Raw genomic sequence first — 3,334 nt, forward strand, 5'->3', positions numbered from 1 at the left:
TAACTGATTTTACATATCCACTTCTATTTCCCCCCTAATCTAGGATACTGTAGGTTAAGAGTGAAGTTGAGCTTTTTAGTCAAATTGTGAAAATGGTACTGCTGATACTGCAGGAAAATACAGAACTGGCAACTTTTATGTTGCTATATCTGAGAGGGGAGACCAGTCACTGTAATACGTTTTGCTTTTAGAAATTCACTCTTCATAGGATTTAAGAAGACTGTCAGAACTATAGTCAAGATTCAACAACTCATAGTTAAATAAATTCATGGCTCCTAGAGATGCTTGAATCTTGAAAGATATTGCAGTCTTGAGAAGACAAAGGAAAAAAGAGGATAAATGGACAGATTGATTGTTTTTCTTGAAGAAATAGAATCAATTTTTATGAGTTAGACAAATGAGTAGTCTCATTCACCAAACATTTATTAAACTCTTAATAGAGGATGTTTCATTTCCTGTTACAAAAAGAGAGTTAAAACATTTCATCCCTGTTTTCTAAAAGTGTGCGAAAGACAAAAAGTACACAAGCTACAAAATTCAGAATATTGCTATAATATAATTATACACAGGTGTGTTTGTGAAATACAGTGGAAGAAATTAGAAGAAAGGATAGGACAAAGAGTAAGTAGAGAGTAGGGTTAGGAATCTTTCTGAAAAAGAGACAAACTTCTAGCTTAAATATGAAGGATGAATAAGAACTGGTCAATCATACCAGAAGAAAACTAGATTTCTGAACAGAGGGAAAAGAAACATACATTTCAAAAGATGCTGAAATATTCTGGAGGCTTATTGCAATAGCTATCATCTATCCTGGAGGAAATGTAATTGTTAGCTTTGTTTAAGGAATACATTTACAGGTGTAGGTAGGCAGAATTCTAAGATGATCCCCAATGACATACAGCCACGTGTAACTCCCTCGCTTTCTGCGTGGGAAGGATCTGTAACTTGCATCTCACATCAGCAAATAATATCACTCCTGTGATTATGTTACGTTTGAGGTTGGTATACAAAACGCAGGATGAATACATTTGAATTCCAGTTAAAAAACAGATGACTTTTTAGTATAAATATGTTTCATGAAATATTTGAGGTGTACTTGCAAATCTGGCAACTCTAGTTAAATTATACATCAAAGAGATATTCATATGTCTTGGCTGATACCTTGATTACAATATTGTGAGATTCTGAGCAGAGATCCCAGTTAAACCTTTGATCCACTAAGACTGTGAGATAATAAATGGGTGTTGTGCTAAGCTGCTATTGTGGTAATTTACAACAGGCTTCCTCTCCTCTTCTCTAAATTATCTGGTAAGAGGTGTGATTGACTTGAATAACTTCTCTATCATATATGCATATCAACAGAAATTAAGAGACTAGTCATACCAATGATTATCAAGAATAGTTACAAGAAGTGGAGTACTGGGGAAATTAATGGCTATGTGCGATGTCAGAAGGATAGTGGTTGGGGAGTGGGGGGTTGTCACTGTGTGAGGGATATAAATGATAAATGTCTAACTATTACATTGTTTTGTGCACCTGAAACTAATAAAAAAAGTTATTAAAAAAAAAAAGAAGAATAGACCACTCTGGATGGACAGTGAAGGGTAAGAAGCACTATCAGCCATACTTGATGGGACTGGCTTGTGAAAAAAACATTAAAAAAATTTTTTTATTTAGGATCCAAAATGACACTGGGGATAATGAGAGATTCTTAAGCATGTGGGGACTTTATAACAGAGCAATTCCACAATAAAATGGATCATCACAGGAAATAATGAACTCCCTCTTATAACAAGTGTTCCAACATTCAACGACTACAAAGGGAGATTTTATGTAGCATAACAAAGAAGAACAAATACTTGATCTTGATAATATATTGACCATGTAACTTTTAGAAAGTTTCATAACTTTTGTGTACCTCAATTTCCATATCATAAATCATCTCTTTCACATTTTCATTGGGATCAAATAGATTAAATGTCTGAGGAAATTTGTGATTTACTGAACATTCAACAGTGTGATTGTAAAGATTATTTTTTCTGTATTTTTGCTCTGACTTTAACTAAATGACCACCTAGAGTTAATAAAATTTACTGAGGAATGTCTCTACAGGTAAAATATATAATGACAACAGTATATTCATGAGTATTTGGATTCATAGGCACTCTCTAACATAAAATATTGATGAGTTTCTGTATGGGGTAGCACTGGGTTTCAATCTAACCTACTACAAAATAATTAGCAATTAATTAGCAAGTCAAAGTATTTAGTCAAGCTCATTTTAATAGTTGCATTCCAAAAACATAAACTTCCTTCTGTCTACAGAGCCTTGATACATAGAATAGATCTTTGGAATCATGTGTTCACATGATTAAATTATTGATGGAAACTTTCCTTATAGATTTGTAATTGGTTAAAGATAATGCCTGGGTGACAAAAAACAAATTAGAGACTATGATAGTGGGTTTATTTATAGCGAATGCTATAGTGATGAAAAGCCAAGTTCTCTCATTATCAGCTGACTGGAGTGACTTGCATGTGCTAGGTATTAAATAAATATTTACAAATGTTTATTATATGAATCACAAAAATAATGGCATTCCCTGGCCCTTCCTGTAGTATATAAAGGTTCCAGGGTAATAGGTGACATTCAAACTTCAGAAGCATTCTGCTGTACCTCAACTGAAACCTCACACTCTGCCACCATGTGTTGCAATTATTACGGGAACTACTACGGGGGCTGTGGATACGGCTCTGGCTATGGCTGTGGATATGGCTCTGGCTATGGCTCTGGCTATGGCTGTGGATATGGCTCTGGCTATGGCTGTGGATATGGCTCTGGCTATGGCTGTGGATATGGCTCTGGCTGTGGCTCTGGCTATGGCTGTGGATATGGCTCTGGCTGTGGCTATGGATATGGTTCCAGATATGGCTGTGGCTATGGTTGTGGATATGGGTCTGGCTACGGCTGTGGCTGTTGTACCTGCCGACCATTTTGCTACAGAAGATGCTATTCCTCATGCTGCTAGAACAAGCTATGCCTCTAAAATAATAATTCAAGGTTAATACTTTTCCTCCAAAGGATGCCCCATTTTGTCATCTCTAGATTCAAGTAAGAATTGGATACCACCTGTGTTGACTTCAAGGAACCTATTTGTTACTGAGGAATTATGGATACTTCCATTATGTTACCAGAAGACATAAGATTTGATTCTGAATATGTTCAAAATGTAAATTCTTGGTTCTCCTATTCTATGGTTTTCTACTGTCCATGAATATAAACACTCCATATGTAGTTGGAGGAAATTATAATTTTTCAATAAACAAATGCCAT

The 3,334-nt window shown here is 35.4% G+C and overlaps 1 protein-coding gene across 1 annotated transcript; it reads left to right on the top strand.

The window, feature by feature from the left end:
- Positions 1-2,705: 2,705 nt before the first annotated feature.
- On the top strand, positions 2,706-3,029 carry LOC117033003 (keratin-associated protein 21-1-like). Its single transcript, XM_033124846.1, has one exon. The coding sequence runs from the start codon at positions 2,706-2,708 to the stop codon at positions 3,027-3,029; it is 324 nt and encodes a 107-aa protein (XP_032980737.1).
- Positions 3,030-3,334: the final 305 nt, after the last annotated feature.

The sequence above is a fragment of the Rhinolophus ferrumequinum genome, chromosome 2 (genome assembly GCF_004115265.2).
Source record: "Rhinolophus ferrumequinum isolate MPI-CBG mRhiFer1 chromosome 2, mRhiFer1_v1.p, whole genome shotgun sequence".
NCBI classification, from domain to species: Eukaryota; Metazoa; Chordata; class Mammalia; order Chiroptera; family Rhinolophidae; genus Rhinolophus; species Rhinolophus ferrumequinum.

Excerpts from the sequence above, each read along its gene's own strand:
- LOC117033003 (XM_033124846.1), top strand. The coding sequence starts at position 2,706 with ATGTGTTGCAATTATTACGGGAACTACTACGGGGGCTGTGGATACGGC.